The sequence below is a fragment of the Myodes glareolus genome, chromosome 1 (genome assembly GCF_982192425.1).
Source record: "Myodes glareolus chromosome 1, mMyoGla1.1, whole genome shotgun sequence".
Taxonomy (NCBI): Eukaryota; Metazoa; Chordata; class Mammalia; order Rodentia; family Cricetidae; genus Myodes; species Myodes glareolus.
The window spans coordinates 77,546,042-77,562,677 of record NC_142026.1 but is presented as its reverse complement, the minus strand read 5'-3'; the positions used below and the strand labels follow the sequence as shown (position 1 = coordinate 77,562,677).

The 16,636-nt window shown below is 39.4% G+C and overlaps 1 protein-coding gene across 1 annotated transcript in view; it reads left to right on the top strand.

Annotated features, from left to right (window-relative positions):
• The first annotated feature begins 1,347 nt into the window (after positions 1-1,347).
• Positions 1,348-16,636, top strand: part of LOC125411839 (uncharacterized) — a 30,080-nt gene continuing 14,791 nt past the window's right edge. The window contains exons 1-4 of the mRNA XM_087910351.1: positions 1,348-1,574; positions 3,965-4,049; positions 10,669-10,759; positions 13,018-13,144. Of these exons, the coding sequence (XP_087766477.1) occupies positions 10,730-10,759; positions 13,018-13,144 (157 nt within the window). The 5' untranslated portion in view covers positions 1,348-1,574; positions 3,965-4,049; positions 10,669-10,729. The remainder of the gene's footprint in view (positions 1,575-3,964; positions 4,050-10,668; positions 10,760-13,017; positions 13,145-16,636) is intronic.

The window sequence follows — 16,636 nt, the reverse complement described above, 5'->3', positions numbered from 1 at the left end:
CAAATTCATTTGTCAGTTAACAAAATAAGATCATTAAGTAGTGGTAAAATCTACAGCAGAGGATGAAGTCAAGCGTTGTCTGCCAGTAGTGTTTAGACCAGCAGCTTACATTGTCACCTATTTCCTTTGGAAATCCAGAGTTCCTGAAATGTCTTTCCCACTCAAAGTTGATGATGTTGCTAATCATGGGATTCCAGCTTTTTGACTGTTAAGGGTGGAGAACTTTGAGAGCAGGATAAAGGTGGCTCTTAGTGTCACTGCATTTGCATCATGAAGGAAATGATTATCAAACTTCCCAGGAATGCTCTCCAAGGGAAAAGTTACTGCATCAAGTTTTATAATGTTTTATATCAGTGTAGAAGATGCAGCTGGAATTTCACTTTCACATTTTACCGGTGCTACTTGCATGGAGCATCTGATTTTTTTTTCTAATTTATCATCTTACTAGACTAAGTGATACAGATCCTCTTATCTTGTCTACAAGCCCCGATCTTCTGTCTCCTTCTTGATCTAGTCTGGTGTGGAAGCTTTTCATTGATTATGCTCATTGCGGTTTTTCACTTCTTGTTTCACTACCTCTTGTAGAGCAGGCTGGCCTTGAACTCAGAGAGATCTTCCTGCCTCTGCCTCCCAAGTGTTGGGATTAAAGGCGTGCATAGGCTGAATTACCCTCATTTTTCGAGGACAAGTCATTTGCTTGTGTTTTCTTGTCCTCCAATCACTTCATTCCTGTCCTCGTTCACTTCAGGAGTTCGCTTCCTCTTTATGTACTTTGACCTTATTGAGAATACTTCTGTGGTGTGTGTGTGTGTGTGTGTGTGTGTGTGTGTGTTTTCTATTTCTCATATTTTATGTGCTTTGGTCTCCTTAGAGGACACAGCCATGGAAATTTGGGGGAACAATATTTCATCATAGTTTGTGTTTGGGTTATGGAATCTAGCATTATGTTTTGGGGTGATTTTTTTTTTCTGTATGCGTTTATAGGCCAGGAACTGAAATCCCATAACGAGGCGTTGGACTGAACAATTTCAACACAGAGTGGTCAAAACTTCGGATAAGAGAGTCAGATATGGAGAGCCGACTCCTACTAGACCTAGATCTGCTCTAGGCTGGCAGCAAGCATGTGGGGAGGCTGTGCTGAGCGGGTCCAGGGCAGCCTGACAGCTGGAGCTGTGTGGAAGGCGGCCTGAGACAGAGTGGGAGGGACCGTTTGAGAGGGGCGGGGGGATACAGACACTGGAAGGGAAGCAGTTTATGAGAGAATGTAACTCATTGGCTGGATGTAGGGGAAGTGGCGCATGGGCAGGTTTAGAGGAGTGACGAAAGCGGAAGCTGGGAAACCTCGTGGGTTAGTACCAGGAAGTGGACTGCTGAGCTAAAGTCAGTGGCACAGAGGACCCATTCGCTGTCGTTGCTCCGGGACGTCCACCGTGAGGAGTCGCGTGTGTAGACCTGGGTGTCGCGGGGACGCGAAAACTCCGCGGAGCCACAGTCGCCGCGGGTCGGCCTGGGAAAGTCAGCAGTCAGCCCCGCAGTGGCGGGAATCGCAGCCCGGCGGCCCTGGAACCTCCCAGGTCAGAGGCGCTGCGGGGCTGGGACACTGCAGGGATAGGACGGGGGAGGGGGGGGCGGACAACAGTTTCTTTGCACTTAAGGAAACTGACTCTAAAGTTGTCCTGTGAATTTCTTCCCTTGTCGGTAAATTTTAGGTAAAATCAATTGGACAATCCTTCTGGTTGCCAAACTATTTGGGGGTGGGGGGGGTGGGGGGAAAGAGGTTCGAGACAGGTTTCTCTGTAGCCTGGCCTGGAACTAGCTCTTATAGACCAGGCTGGCCTCGAATTCTCAGAGATCTGCTTGCCTCTGCCTCCTGAGTGCTGGGATTAAAGGTGTTCTCCACCACCGCCCGGATAGAGTATTCTTATAAGAATAGTTTGGCGCCAGGCAGTGGTGGCGCATGCCTTTAATCCCAGCACTGAGGAGGTAGAGGCAAGCGGATCTCTGTGAGTTTGAGACCAGCCTGGGCTACAAGAGCTTGTTCCAGGACAGTCTCCAAAGCTACACAGAAACTCTGCCTTGAAAAACAAACAAACAAACAAACGAAAAAACCTCTAGTAGAATGGTTGATTTTGCAAACTCGATTCGCTTTGTTATGGTGGAAAGCACAAAACTCTTGAAACTCACATTCATCCATGCTAATTTCCCTGTTAAACCATTTACATATTCAGGAGCGTAGTTCCTGGACCTGAGGAGCCCACATCCCTGAAGAACTTTAAGATAATAGTCCTCAAAGAAATGCTTGCAGATTTGATAGACTCTGAAAATATTTTTTTTTCAAGCTCCACGGGTATGGTTGTAAACACCAACATTTAAAAGCAAACTTTTTTAGCATTAATTTTTTATCTGATGTTATGTGCTCTGATGTAACCACAGCATTCTGAAGTGTCTTTGCCAGACACGGTGGCACAGGCCTTGAATACCAGCATTCAAGAGACAGAGACAGGCCAATCTCAGTAAGTTTGAGACCAGCTGGTGTACATAGTGAGTTCCAGGACATGCATAGCTACATGGTGAGACCCTCTCAAAAGAAGGAGATAGAAAAAGAAAGAAAGAAAGAAAGAAAATGAAATGTATCTTTTTACGCTGAGTTGGTAGTGTTGCATCTTGGAGTCTGGAAACAAACAGTATGCTGTTTGAGGGTGTCAGTATTCTCACAGTTAGCAAAGGCATTTTAAACTGGGTGGTGGTGGCACAGGCCTTTAATCCCATCACTTAGAGAGGCAGGTGAGGTCAATGCCAGTCTGGTCTGCAGAGCAAGTTTCAGGACAACCAGGGCTACAAAGAGAAACCCTGTCTTGAAAAAAATCAAAAAAGAAAAAAAAGGGAGGAAGGAAAGGATGGTATTGAATAATTGTAATCACTCATCTACATCAGAATAACGTCTAGAATAGTCTTCTGTCTCCTTGGTTCTAGAAAAAGCACTCTGCCCATGGACATGTGACCAACCAAACTTGGTTTTTCTTTTTTGTTTGTTTGTTTGTTTTGATTCTTGTGTTTGCTTCTTTGAGAACTGAACTCACAGTGTCTGGCCAAAAATTCACCCTGTAGGGCTGGAGAGATGGCTCAGAGGTTGAGACCTGACTGCTGTTCCAGAGGTCCTGAGTTCAATTCCCAGCAACCACATGATGGCTCACACCCATCTATAATGAGATCTGGTGCCCAGAACACTATATACATAATAAATAAATAAAAAAAAATTCGCCCTGTAGGACAGGTTGGACTGGAACTAAGTGAATTCCACCCACCTCTGCCTGCTGAGAGCTAGGATTAAAGGTGTGCCCCTACACAACCATTCAAACCCTTGTTTTTTACTTTGTGGTCTTTTGACAGCCATTGTTGAAACTGGACTTCTCCCAGCCGGAGGAGCAATGCCTGAAGCCTGCTGAGAGGGCTTTGTGCTGGGACTGGATGCCACAGAATACAGGGATCTGGTTTCTCTGGTAGAGAATAGTTAGCTTTCAGTCTCCCTTGGTCCTTGGGGTTTCTGAACAAACCAATCTGCAAGCGTGTGAGCTTTGTGTGAATGAGTCTCACATCCCACAGAATAAAGAGAAATCCTCAGAGGGGAAAAAACATTTCAAGGAATGTTCCTTCTTCTTTGTGTGTTTCCCTTTGGGAGGTGTGAAGCTTCCATCACCCTGGGTCTGTGATGAATTCAGAACGTCACAGAACCTCATCCCAATCATTCAGTTTTATTTCTACCATTGAGTTCTGACTAAGCTGTGACTGGAAGGGGCATTCAAGTTACGCAAAACTGAAAATACTTTCTAAATGTTTCTAGTATTCTGACATTGCAGGACACTTGGACCCATTTGTAGAATCCTCTCTTCATCCTTCATCTACTGAGCACAGTACTGTTTTAGGAATCCAGATTCTTTCTGAACAATCTCTTTCTCAATTACAGGGCATGCTGATCACCCAGACCTGCTCACCTCTGCAGCAGAACAAGGGGAAGTAGCTGAGGAAGGAGACAGTAGCTGAGGATCCAGGTATGGTGGAGGCATTGGTGAAAGAGTGGTAAGGGGTTCACGTGGAAGTGGGACATGAGATCAGTTTTGTCACATTCTCTTTCACTAGAAAGAATTTGGGAGACTTTCTCTGAGGAAAATCTCCTCACGATTATCTTATAGGTATGAGAAGAGGTTCTGAGGGAGAATTGACACTAGCAGGCAAATAAAATTGTATTTCACTATACATTGAGTGTTGCTGTCTTTCCCTTCATAGCATGTCATCATATTCATTGGTTTTCATGTATGATTTTAATAAATTTTAAAATGGTGAAAGAAAATGCTTTGTTGTGTTCAGAAAATTTGAGCCTTGGTAGTCTAGCCACGTTCTCTGCCTTTTAGTGTTTTTTCTCCATTCCTGAAAATAATGCCAACTGAGTTTTGATAAGAATGAAAGTAAGTGGTGGCACAGGCCTTTTAATCTCAGCACTCAGCAGGCAGAGGCAGGTGGATCTCAGTGAGTTCCAGGACAGCAAAGGCGTCCTGGAGAAACCTTGTACTGAAAAAATCAGCTAAAAAAAAAATGGAGCTATTTTGGCCAGGCTTGGTGGTGTACACCTTTAACCCCTGCACTCAGAGGCAGGCAGATCTCTGAGTTTCAGGCCACTCTGGTCTACAAAGCAAGTTCTATGTCAGCCAGAGCTACACAGAAAAACTCTGTCTCCATAAACTTAAAAAATTAAAAAAAGACCATGGAAGTATATATTTATAGAAGATTACACTCCTTCTACTGCATCTACCGTCTTCCCGCTGATATCTCCTAATGTCTGTAGTCATAATTCCGGGTGATGTCCACTGCTGTAAATGTCATATACCATAGAGATCACCTCTAAGTTTGTTCCTCGTAGTATTTCCTGGCTCTTTGCTGTTTCCTGGACTTTCAAGATTACTTTCTATAAACTATGCAATAGGATTGTGAAGTATATATTTGTTCTGACAAATGAAGCTTGCCTGGAGTTCAAAAGCTGCTAGTTAACCATAGGAGCCAGGCACACTTATTTAATCCCAGCACTTAGGAGGAAGCAGGAAGAACGGGAGTTCAGCCTTAAAGAGAAACTGAGCCAGGCGGGCCTTGGTGGTGCACGCCTTTAATCCCAGCACTAGGGAGGCGAAGAAAGAAATATAGGTGGGTGGAGACAGCATCTTGTCCCCCATTCTCTCTGAGTATTCGTTCATAGAGGTAAGAAGTTAGTGGCTGTTGTTCTGTTTCTCTGATCACTCATCCTAATATCTGACTTCCGTATTGTGATAAGAATTTCTTGGCATCTTGGTGTTTTAATAGAACAGATGGCAATGTGCCAGTTTTCACAGGTTTTTCTGTATCCTGTTTTCTGTTGTGCATATCTGCATCTAGGTTTTGTTATATGAACCATGTTGATCAAGGACTGTCTATAACTAAAGAGTCATATTATAGTTTGCTAATACTCTCTATTTTGTATTTTGATACTTTTGTCTTTATTTTTTGTCCCTATCTTAATTATGATCATCAGTAGTCTTTACAGCTATTTCCAAAAAAAATTCTTAGTATATTGTATCATTAGATATGAAATAAAATTTTGTTATGAAATCTATGTTTTGAGCCAGGTAGTAGATAAAATTTTGGTAGGAAATCTATGCCTTGAACCGGGTGATGGGGCACGCCCTTAATTCCATCACTCAGGAGGCAGAGGTAGGCCTGGTCCACAGGATGAGCTCCAGGACAGGCTCCAAAGCTACACAGAGAAACCTGTCACGAAAAACCTAAAAAAGAAAATATATGTTTTAAATTCAGTTCTTATTTTTTTTTAAATGATGTAGTCTGTTTGCACCATTTGCTTAGGGTATATTATCCATTTACATTTCAAGAAATTACTGAAAAAAATGCATTTGCTATTGTTCAGGAACTTGGCTGTAAAAACTGACAAGGGAGAATCGGCATCTCTGTATATTAAATTTACATTATCTTATGACCTACAATGTAGAGGTTTTAATATATTCATATTGGCTATTTCAGCTACTGTTGAGCATGGTGTATTAAATTCATTTATGTATTTATTGATTGTATTATCATTTGCTTTTTAAAATAGATTCTGACTTTTTATTCATTATCGTATAAATGGATAGCTAATAAATATATCTGCTGTGTAAGCTGTCTCTTCATGATTGTTTTTGGGGGGGGCGTCAAAACAGGTTTTTCTTCTTCTTTTTTGTTTTTTGAGACAGGGTTTCTCTATGTAACTCTGGAGCCTGTCCTGGAGCTAGCTCTTGTAGATCAGGCTGGCCTCAAACTCACAGAGATCCGCCTGCCTCTGCCTCCCAAGTGCTGGGATTAAAGGCGTGTGCCACCACCGCCAGGCAAGATGGGCTTTCCATGAAACATCCCTAACAGTCCTGAAACTCACACTTTAGACCATGCTTGCCTCGAACTCACAGTGATCTGCCTATCTCTGTTTCCTGAGTGCTGGGATTAAAGGCATGCACCACCACTACCCGGCTAGAAATTATTTCTTAAAGATTTCTTTATTATGTATGCACATAGCAGAAGAGGGCATCAAATGTTATTATACATGGTTGTGAGCCACCATGTGGTTGCTGGGTGTTGAACTCTAAACCTCTACAAGAGCAGCCAGTGCTCTTAGCCTCTTAGCCATCTCTGCAGCCCATCTCTTCATACTTTTAGTTATTACTTTTTCCCTCAGTGTTTTTTATTGTGTACAATATTATTTGTCAGTTCCTGCTGTTGTATCAGGTGCTGCCCCCTTTGTGTTAACTCTGCAGGATTCGGTGTTTCAGGTCATACATGAAAGTCTTTAATTCATTATGTGTGGAGAGATTTGAACCCAGTTCATGTTTTCATATGCGGATAGATACTTTTCCCAATACCTCTGTTTGAGGAGACTGTCTAGTCTGCAGCAGACCTCTGTAGTCTTTGGTGACATTGACAGGGTCATTGCTATTGGGCAGGGTCTGGATCTGCTGCTGTAGTTCATTGAGCTGTTTGTCTTCCTCTCCCATGATGCTATTGGTTGGCTCTGCAGTGTCATCTGGAATTACACTGGATTATCTCAGACATGTATCATTTTCTTCAGGCTTCTCTATACCTAGGGGATCTGTGTATCAATATGACTTCTAGGTTTCTCTTTATGATTTCTGAAGTATCTTGTAGGAAGGTTAAATGTCTTGATGTTTGAACTGATCATATAACCACTTCCAGAAATACTGTAAATTTCAAAATTATGTCCCTTTCCATCTGTATAAATCACCTTTCCATGTTCTATTAGCATCTTCAGTGAGTCAAAGATTTCATTGTACTTTTTTCTGCATGGTTAGTTCATTCAAGGAATTTTTATTTTGTTTCCTTTCTCTCTAACGTTTCTGATTACTATTTACTGCTCATTTTTAAATTTAGATTTATGTATTTTATGTATACTAGTGTTTTGCTTGAGTGCATGACTATTTCATGTGCATCTTAGAAATGTAGTTATTGACACTTGTGAGTCAGTATGTGGGTTCTGGGAATGGAAACTGGGTCTCTGCAAGACCAACATGCTGGCATAACCACTGAGCCATCTCTTTGGGAACCTATTATTAACATTACTTATGTGAGTAATAATACTAGAAAATATTATAAATTGTTTTTGTCTAAATGATCCAAAAATTTGGCTTTACACAGGTATTTATTATTTTTAATACCTTTTCCTTTCATTGTTGTTGTATGTTTATGTGTAAAAAAATATAACCTACTCAGTCTGTATGTTTTCAGGGATGAACATTTGGTATTGGATAACCGTATGGTGCACTCTTCTCTGGGGTAGACTATTTCTCCAGCTCTCAGAATTCCTTCATATTTGACTAGAGTTGAGGCCTAGTGAGCTTTCTCCCTTCCATGTTAGCATGTCTCTTAGTGTTGTCCTTGTTAAGCTCATATTACAGCAGCCATTTTGTAAGATTTGATGCTTGTAGCTTCTCTGACATTTCTAGGAGACACTGTCTCACAGTAAATGTCCTGATTCTCTGGCTCTTACAATGTTCCTGCCTCTTTCTCAGTGAACCCTGAGCCTGAGGTAAAGGAGTTATGTTGCTTTTGTGTCAGTGGGGACTGAGCATCACATGTCTGCATTTTGACTGATAAAGAACTTCCCTTGATGAGGAGTTGGGACTACATTAATCTGTGGGAGTAAGGAAAATATTTATGCCGTTGGGAACTATTTTGATTTAGTAAAGTAATGCTTGTAGGTTCTCCTTGAAGATTCCTGACTTCAGTAACCCTAGGGAAACTAGCTAGGTTTCCAGTGCCAGCCATGATTTCCCTCTTGCTGAGAGGGTCTTAAATCCACTTTGAAGCTGTGGTTACCATCAAGGTTTGTGTGCTGCTCTTGCTGCTTTAGGCTATCGTGTAGTGCAGATCATTGCTGTGGTTCAGAGATGTTGTAGCTGGATAGGACTGTCGGTTGGCTCCCACCTATGAAAGGATGCTTGTTGCCTTCTGTTACCATGAAAGCTAGTTCCCAGGGAGGAGGTTTAGGTCAGTTATCTCGAGTCCTCTGAGGTTTTTTTGTCCACAGTGTATGGCGTCTTCAACAGTAGGAACTCAGCTACCTCTGGGAGGCAAACTTGGACAACAGCAATAGCCTATAATGAGTTGAGTATCTTGGACATCAGTGACCAAGAACTACTGTGGAGTCCTGAAAATGTGAGCCTATTTTCACATTAACCAAAGGTCAGAGAGTTGCAACTTAGCTCTAGTTCCTTCAAGGTTATTGTGCTTCCACCTCAAACAAAGGGTCCCCCTTGATGTAGATCAGAGAAAGAGAAGGAGGAGCCTGGAGACCCGAAAATGTGAGCCTGTTGCCACATTTACCAAAGGTCAGAGAGTTCTGTTCTCTCAAGGCTATTGTCCTCAACAAGTGTGGCTAATATAGCCAGACCTCTTACTCCAGAAATAGCGAAGTAGATCTGTTTGTTCCTATCTCAATCAGAAGTCTAAGGATCCAACTTAGTTTCATTTCCCAATGGATCCCACCCAGGGAGTGGTTTGCCTACAGAATGCTTTGGTCTAGGGTATGAGCATGACTTGTTTGGTTCTAGCAACAGAATATTTAATTATGAATGTAGCCAACGACCTTCAATTGGTGTGTTCATTTCCTTTTATAGTGTTAATGCAGTCTTTTGTCCTATTCCTGCCTTTTGGAGTCAGGGATATTTTAAGCAATTGAAAATTAAATGCTGGCAAATTTCAGTAGTCACTGGAATTCCCTCCTGATACTATGCTATATGTTTCTCCATTTTGTTATTTTTATTTGCGTCTTCATATTCTTTACTATGTTTCTAAATCCCCATGCCTCTGCCTGGTAAGAGGTATTTTGTGTCAAGGCTGGTCCTAAACAAACTACAAAGCATGTGTCATGCCTGATTTTGGTGGTTTTGTATGAAAATCTCTGGCTCTTGTGAGGAACATCATCAGCCCAGATATGGTATTTGTTTTCATTCTAAAGGTTTCTGCATGTACAGACTTATGTATTAGCGGCATTTTTTGTTTCCATTTCCCCCTTTAGATCATTTGTTCCCTGTTATTCCCAACTATTAATCCCCACACATCTCATAGTGCTTTCTTTTTACTGCATCACTCCAGGTTGTATGTTTAAATCTGAAGATTTGGAGCTAGGAGCTTCCTATGAGAGAGAATATGAAATGTCCATCTTTCTCTGTCAGGGTTACCTTACTCGATATGCTCTTATCTGCATCCATCCAATTACTTGCAAAGCTCATGATTTCAATTTTCTTTACAGCTGAATCATATTTCATATTTTCACTCTCCCTGTCTATTGAAGGACATTCATTATTATTTTGTAGCTATTGTGAGTAGAGCAGCAATGAGCATGACTTGCAAGTATCTGTGAAGTAGGGTGTCAAGTCCTTTGAGCATATGCCAAGGAGTGGACGATCTGGGTCATGTGCTAAATTCATTTAACTTGAGAATTTGTTGATTTAATTGAGAATTTTCCATATTGATTTCCAGAGCAGCTAAATTATTTGTTCATAAGGATTTTATTCCCTATGCTTGCTTGCTTTCTTCTTCCTTTCTTTCTTTCTTTCTTTCTTTCTTTCTTTCTTTCTTTCTTTCTTTTTTTGATGCTGTTTCTGGTTGGTTGAATTATTCATAGTATTCTTTTTTCTTCTCTGTGAGAATTAATGCTTTGCTGCCTTGCCTATGGATGATTAGTTCCCAGTTCTCTGTCTGGTATTTATCTATTCTTCATTTGAAATTTATTTCCCATGTTCTCTTTTAATTCCTCTGAATCTTCTGTGTATGTTCTGCCTGTAATTTATTATCTGCAGTGTTGCATTTGTGAAATCAATTGTGATAATTCATAACTGTCTTAAAATGCACTCATGTCTTCATCAATTGTAAGATAGAATTTTTCTGTGTGCAACAGTGCTGTTGGTGGTGATTTTCTTTATAAGCTTTACCTCTCGTTTCACACTCTCCTCCTGAGTTTTGGATCATGATGAGACACCTGGTTGTATTCTGATTCTTGAATCTTTTTGTGTGGTTTGACATTGTTCTGTAATCACTTTCAGTATTAATTTTGTTTTTCTTTTTGACCCCTTAATGTGAAAGGGCAGTAAGCATCTATTCATTGTTCCTGAAAGAAAAACTCAAAGAAGAGAAACAGAAAGGAATGGCTGATTCTCCAATAAACATGCCCCAGGTTAGTAGTCATGTCCTCCTTTTTTATGGAAATGTTGTAGTATGAGATACCTTGAAACCTTTCATTTTCTGCTTCTGAGTGTTTGTTTTTTAGCTTTCCCATGAAAAATATTACAAACATAAAAACAAACACAAAAATCACATGTTAAAATTAAGCAGGCCCACTGTACAACTCAATGTACTTTTGTACAGTTAGAGTAGTCACTGCAAACAGAAGCTCTGGAGCCACACAAGGGATTTTATAGTTTTAATATCCAATATATTTGCACTTATCTACCATCAAAAACCAAAAAATGTGACAGTGTTAGAGCTAGAAAAACACTCAGCTTTATATCCTTTTTCATAACTGATGTTCATTGCCTGCATCCAGTTCTACCTCAATATTGATATTTAACTTTACTTATCTTGTTGCACTGTGCCCACATGCGTATTCTTTCTACAAACACATTCCATTGGCTAGATTCTGCATGTAAGGGAAAACACGATTTCTTTCTGATACTGTATGACCTTACAAACTATTACATGTTCTAAGTCCAACCGTTTTCCTGCATGTTATTATTAATTTTTCTCTTCAGGTGAATGGTACTTCACAATATATTTATACCATTTCATTATTCATTCATCTGTTGATAGACAGGTTGATTCCAATGTTGTTATTCCCATGTTCTTATTCTTTTTTGAATAAGCAGTAGTAAACATCGGGTATAAATATCTCCTGGGGATATGGCCAGGAGTCAAAAACTGAGTCATACATTAGTTCTATCTTTAATTGCTTAATAATCTTCAAACTGATTTCCATTGGAATGTATTAATTTCCATCCCCTCCCCCACGCACCAACACTGAATAAGGGCGTCTTTCTCTCCACATCTTCTCTAACATGTATTGTCAGGTTAGCTGAGGCAGTATGTCAGAGTAGGTTTAGTTTGCATTCCTCTTGGTGAATTTTAGGGATTTTGAATACATTTTGCTATATTCACTGATCATTTGGGTTTCGATATTTGAATTTCATATATTTGATACTTCAATTTATTTGCCCACTTGGTGATTGGCAGTTTTATTTCCTTGAAATTTACTTTCTGTAATTCTCAGTGAATTCTAGATAGGAGCTGCTATCCAGAATGCTACTGGTACAGATTCTTTCCCGTTCTGTGTAGTCGCTATGTGATCTGCTGATTTGTATTGAAACTCTTTATCTTCATGGCGTATCATCTGTTAATACTTGGGTTAGTTCCTATCCTGTTATTTCTTCTAATCAGTAAGTTCTTGCCCACCTCAGTGTCCGGATGTGTAGTCCCTAAGTTTTCTTGGTTTCTGTTTGCCTGTTTCTAAATGAGTTTTTGATTCATTTTAAATGGATTATTATACATTGTGTAAGATAATCTAATATCTTCATTTACTGACAGAAAATCTATGTCACTCCAGAATGCATCCAAAGTAACTACACTTATATGTACACAGTGAGCTGTAACTTAAACATTATTTGATGTGTTTTTAAGACTTCTATCAATTTTCATAATTCTGCAACTGAAGTGAAATGTTCTTCAAAACTTCTGAAATTGTTATTTGTTTAAGTCAGCTTCTTAATATTTATAGAAAAATTAGGATTATATCAAATGTGACTGATGCTGATTTTTCTATCTGCTTGAAAGTGGTTCAATATTATTATGAAATTAAGTCTATAGACTACTTGACCTTATTATATATTGAAGTTAAAATTTGCAGTATGCAGTGTGACACGCCTTGTTACTGTTGGGAAAAGCCCAAAGTCTTTGACTATCCAGTCAATCATGAATTATGTCTTCTGTATCTATCCCTTTACTATTTAATGATGGGGCTTTGAACCTAGAATTTAAACACCCCCAACTGATCCTGTTAGGATAGAGTCATGTAAGACCTAAGTACAGACAGTATTGATTCAGTATCAATATTTTAGCATGATCTTCAGGTACTGCATTAAAAAGCACATGTCCTCATCAAGAATTTTCCTTCTGAGGCATGGACAATACCAATGTGACCTAACTCAGCATCCATAACATACAGATTACTGTGTTCAGACCTTAAATGTGTATCTTCTTGGCAGGGACATGCTTGTGAAACTATTATGTATGTCATCCTGCTTTCAAAGTTAAAACATTCATTATAGAGTGTGACTTTATTAGAAATCATCTTTTTGAGTGTTTGTCTTCTCTCATCTTCGATATCCCTGATTTCCTTAAATTTCCTGGTGTTATGTGATTAAACTGTGCCCTTTGTTTCAGGGTCTGTTTATATTCCGGGATGTGAATGTGAACATCTCCCAGGAGAGAAAGGAATGCCTGGACACTGCTCAGGGAAATTTGTACATTGATGTGATGTTGGAGAATTACAACAACCTGGTCTCTGTAGGTGAGAACGTTTGCTTATAGAATTTCCAACTCAGGCTATAGGTCGTTAACTGTCTGTTAGGCTGCATTGGAAGCCACAGGAAACGAGGAAATGCGTGGTAGTAGAAAAATTCTTTTTCTTGGTATTTGTTTTTTGCTTTTTTAACATTTTACATAATTAGTGGTGTCATAGACTGTAACATGATTAAAAAAAAACCCAGAGATAGAAATAAATGTTCAACCTGAAGGTCAGAAAAGCAAAACAGTCAGCCACTGGCTCTTACTTTTACCTCAGTCCAAAATGGCAATCCTACATCCAATAATCTCAGAATGAGCCCATGTGTAAGAGCTGTTTTCTCCCTTCTTACATTCCTCTTTAATTTAGGGTTAACGGCGTGAACAACTACTGCCCGATTTCTTAGGCAAACTACTGTGGCTACTGGTTTTAAAGGTGTATTCACTGCCGCCTAGTCTATAAGACTGATCAGTGCTACTGTTTTATTCTCTGAACTTCAGTCAAGCTTTATTTATTAAAATACGTATGCAATATTACTAAAATGCACCCTTTATTTTAGTTTCACAATGCATTCAGAAACTCAGTAGCTTAAGTGGTTTTCAACCATATCTTTTTTTTAATTTTTTTTATTATTTATTAAGCTCTACAATTTTCTCTGCTCCCGTCCCTGCTCCTCCCCTACCCCTTTCAAACCTCCCCCAAGGTCCCCATGCTCCCACTTTACCCAGGAGATCGTGTAGTTTTCTACTTTCTACTTCCCATGTAGATTAGATCTGTGTAAGTCTCTTAGTGTCCTCATTGTTATCAAAGTTCTCTGGGATTGTGGTTTGTAGTCTGGCTTTCTTTGCTTTGTGTTTAAAAACCACCTATGAGTGAGTACATGTGATAATGTCTTTCGGTGCCTGGGTTACCTCACTCAAATTATGTTTTCTAGCTCCATCCATTTTCCTACAAAATTCAAGCTGTCGTTAATTTTTTTTTGTTGTATAATACTCCATTACTCCATTGTGTAAATGTACCACATTTTTCTTATCCATTCTTTGATGGAGGGGCATTTAGTTTGTTTCCAGGTTCTTGCTCTGACAAACAAAGCTGCTGTGAGCATAGTTGAGCACATGTCCTTGTGGCACAATTGAGCATCCTTTGGGTGTATACCCAAAAGTGGTATTGCTGGGTCTTGAGGAAGATTGTTTTCTAATTTTCTGAGAAATAGCCATACTAACATCCAAAGACATTGTACCAGCTTGCATTCCCACCTGCAATGCAGAAGTGTTCCCTTTTCCCCACAACCTCTCCAGCAGAAGTTGTCATCAGTGTTTTTGATCTTGGCCATTCTTACAGGTGTGAGTTGGAATCTCAGAGATTCCCTTTCTCTGATGACTAAGGATGTTGAACATTTCCTTAAGTGTCTCACAGCCATTTTAGATTCCTCTGTTGAGAGTTCTCTGTTTAGGTCTGTACTCCATTTTTTTTTATTGGATTATGTGATCTTTTGGTGTCTAATTTCTTGAGTTCTTTGTATATTTTGGAGATCAGACCTCTGTCTGATATAGGGTTAGTGAAGATCTTTTCCCATTCTGTAGGCTGTTGTTTTGTCTTGATGACCATGTTCTTTGCTTTACAGAAGCTTTTCAGTTTCAGGATGTTCCTTTTATTAATTGTTTCTCTCAGTGTTTGTACTGCTGGGGTTATATTTAGGAAGGGGTTCCCTGTGCCAATGTGTTCAAGTGTACTTCCCACTTTCTCTTCTATAAGGTTCAGTGTGGCTGGCTTTATGTTGAGGTCTTTGATCCATTTAGACTTGATTTTTGTGCATGGTGATAGATATGGGTCTATTTTCATTCTTCTACATGTTGATATCCAGTTATGCCAGCACCACTTGTTAAATATGCTTTCTTTTTTCCATTTGATATTTTTTGCTTCCTTGTCAAACATCAGGTGTTCAAAAATGTGCGGATTGATATCCAGGTCTTCTATTTGGTTCCATTGGTCCTCCTGTCTGTTCTTATGCCAGTACCAGGCTGTTTTCAGTACTGTAGCTCTGTAGTAGAGTTTAAAGTGAGGGATTGTGATGCCTCCAGAAGTTCTTTTATTGTACAAGATTGTTTTGACTATCCTGTGGTTTTTTTTTTTTTTTTTTGCTTTTCCATATGAAGTTGAGTACCATTCTTTCGAGGTCTTTGAAGAATTTTGCTGGGATTTTGCTGGGCATTGTGTTGAGTCTGTAGATTCCTCTGGTAAGATTGCCATTTTTACTATGTTAATTCTGCCTACCCAAAGGTGTGGAATATCTTTCCACTTTCTGATGTCTTCTTGAATTTCTTTCTTCAAAGATTTAAAGTTCTTGTCATACAAGTCTTCCACTTGTTTGGTTAGAGTTACTCTGAGATATTTTATGCTATTTGTGGCTATTGTGAAAGGTGTTGATTCTCTGATTTCTTCCCCAGCCCTTTTATCCTCTGTGTACAAGAGGGTTAGTGAATTTTTTTAGTTAATTTTATATCCTGCTACATTGCTGAAAGTGTTTATGAGTTGTAGAAGTTCTTTGGTGGAATTTTTCAGATCACTTATGTAAACTATCATATCATCAGCAAACAGTGAGAGTTTGACTTCTTTTCCAATTTGTATCCCCGTGATCTCCCTTTGATGTCTTATTGCTCTAGCCTAGGATCTCAAGAACTATTTTGAATAGATAAGGAGAGAGTGGGCAACCTTGTCTTGTTCCTGATTTCAGTGGAATTGCTGGGAGTTTCTCTCCATCTAGTTTGATGTGGGCTTTTGACTTGCTGTATTTTGCCTTAATTATGTTTAGGTATGTTCCTTGTATCCCTGCTCTTTCCAAGACCTTTATCATGAAAGGATATTGTATTTTGTCAAAAGCTTTTTCGGCATCTAATGAGATGATCATGTGGTTTTCATTTTTCAACTTGTTTTTATGGTGGATTACGTTGACAGATTTTCGTATGTTGAACCATCCCTGCATCTGTGGGATGAAGCCGACTCGATCATGGTGAATGATGGTTCCGATGTGTTGGATTTGATTTGCCAGTATTTTATTTAATATTTTTGCATCAATGTTCATGAGTGAGATTGGTCTGTAATTATCTTTCTTTGTAATGTCTTTCTGTGGTTTGGTATCAGGGTATTTGTAGGCTTATAAAAAGAGTTTGGCAGCGTTCCTTCTGTTTCTATTGTGTGGAATAATTTGAAGAGTATTGATATTAATTCTTGGAAAATCTTGTAAAATTCTGAGCTGAAACCGTCTGGTCCTGGGCTTTTTTTTTGTTTGGGAAACTTTTGATGACTGTTTCTATTTCTTCAGCATTTATAGGTCTGTTTAATTTGCTTATCTGGTCTTGATTTAATTTTGGTGATATTTATCCAGAAAGTTGTTCATTTCCTTTTAAGTTTTCGAATTTTGTGGAGTATAGGTTTTAGAAATATGACCTGATGATTCTCTGTATTTTGCTCTGTGTCTGTTGTTATGTCCCCGTTTTC